Below are 1,868 nucleotides of genomic sequence, written 5' to 3' on the forward strand. Positions count from 1 at the left end.
AGCTTCTCGGGCCGGAACTCCCTCCCTGGCCTGCCCTGTGTTAGGCAGGGCCGGGTCCCGCGGGCCCGGATCGGAAAGGGTGGCGACTGGCGCATCCTCCTCAAACTTCAAAGACCTCATTCATTTTTATGATTAGTTGACTGAAAAGCTTACCTTTATTTGAACCGGATATGTGAAGATCAAAACCTCCGGGCTAACTTTGCAATTTTCAGTTTCGAATTTCCCAAGCACAGCTAACTGTAAGGTAGAAATAGTCAATCTCTTCAAAGGCAAAGCTTGGCGACGCCCGAGCTGCGATCCGTCAAGAATAAACATTTGATGTGCTACACAGCTAGCGCGCGTCAAGCGACCAATAGAGGATTGTGAAGTTATAAAAAAAAGCGGTATGGTGTCTTTTTTTTTTATCTTGGTCCTATATGAAATAACAATATATGTACAGAGTATTAGGTTCTATACAAAATAATGAATTCAATACATCAAAATAAGATATATCACTTATACAGAAAGTATGCATGATAAATGTTTGAGAAATCGACTAAATGAGGACAATTATCATAGTCATATAAGCCCTAAAATATATATTATCGACACATAAAATTATTATTATTATTATTATTTCCATTGTCCACAACTTGATGTTCTGTTGGTATATTAAACAGTAACCGGACTTCTTCCAGAAATCTAGGGTTATTGTTCTATATTCTATCAAATGGGTCCTCTTCTCATTAATTGTTCACTTCTCTTTCTAATTCAAGACCTTCCGTAAGATATGAGCTGTTCCAAGCAAGCTTGCCTTCTGTATCGTTTCAAAGGACACCTCGACTCCTAGAACAGCCAGAAAGCTTCTGTGTCTTGTTGTCACTGTTCCTAAGGCTCCGATGACTATTGGTACCACCTTCGTCTTCACCTTCCATACCCTTCTCAGCTCCCATGCCAGATCGTTATACTTCTGTATCTTTTCCTCCTCTTTACGCCAAGCTCTGCAGTCTCCCGGAATCGCAATATCTATGATGACACATTCCTTTTCCTTCTTCTTTAAGAGAACGATGTCTGGTCGTCTAGCTTCAATGACCTTGTCTGTCTGGATATTAAAATCCCATAAAAGTTTTACATCGTCGTTCTCTACTACAGGCTCTGGCCGATGTTCGTACCATTTTTCCGCATGAGGTAAATGGTACTTCGATCTTGGCCAGACCCCAATGAACTGCAGCTGCTACTCTGTCGTGCCTTCCTTTGTACTCTGTCTGTGCCATTTTGCTGCATTCACTCACCAGATGAGACACCGTTTCGTCTTTGTCATGACACATTCTACATGAGGGAGATGTATGCTCCTTTTCAACTTTGGCTCTTCGGTAATTTGTTCTAATTGCTTGGTCCTGAGCAGCAACTAGCATACTTTCCGTCTCCTTCTTTAAACTTCCTCGTTTCAGCCACTGCCAACTCTCTGGTCCAGCAAACTCCTCCGTCTGTCTTAAATGCTGCCCGCGTGCATCACCTTCTCTTTCCATCCTTCCAGTCTCATTTTCCTTTGATCAGCCTTCAGCTGTTTCGCTGTCACATCCTTTCCTTTCCTCATCGACTCTTTGACTGCCGCCATGATGCTATCCATCTGGCCTTCAATATAGCAGTATAGGCTGTGTTCCTCATATCTTACAGTCTCCTCTATTCCAGCCAGCTAGACCACGTCTTCCCTTCTCTCTTGACACATAAAGGACGTCTATCTACATCAGACTTTGGGTGAAACATCCCATGCATAGTTAGCAACTTCCTTGCATGTCTTCCTGTCCAGGGTTTCGAGTTCAAGCTTGTTCCATTCAACTATGCCAGCAGCATATCTCACTAGGGCTACTGCCCAAGTGTTAACAGCC

General features: G+C 43.0%; 1 protein-coding gene across 1 annotated transcript; it reads right to left on the reverse strand.

Annotated features, from left to right (window-relative positions):
* Positions 1 to 745: 745 nt before the first annotated feature.
* Positions 746 to 1,597, reverse strand: LOC135154374 (uncharacterized). Its single transcript, XM_064100512.1, has 2 exons — positions 1,496 to 1,597; positions 746 to 1,081 (listed from the first exon to the last, which is right to left on the reverse strand). Exons 1-2 carry the CDS (start codon positions 1,595 to 1,597, stop codon positions 746 to 748), a joined length of 438 nt encoding a protein of 145 aa, XP_063956582.1.
* Positions 1,598 to 1,868: the final 271 nt, after the last annotated feature.

This window comes from Lytechinus pictus, chromosome 6 (assembly GCF_037042905.1).
Source record: "Lytechinus pictus isolate F3 Inbred chromosome 6, Lp3.0, whole genome shotgun sequence".
Classification (NCBI taxonomy): domain Eukaryota; kingdom Metazoa; phylum Echinodermata; class Echinoidea; order Temnopleuroida; family Toxopneustidae; genus Lytechinus; species Lytechinus pictus.

Bases quoted from the DNA above. Each gene is read 5' to 3' on its own strand.
- LOC135154374 (XM_064100512.1), bottom strand. From the start codon at position 1,597: ATGGCGGCAGTCAAAGAGTCGATGAGGAAAGGAAAGGATGTGACAGCG. The intron at 1,082-1,495 runs GTGATGCACGCG...TTTAATATCCAG, and splicing joins TGGAAGGATGGAAAGAGAAG to ACAGACAAGGTCATTGAAGC.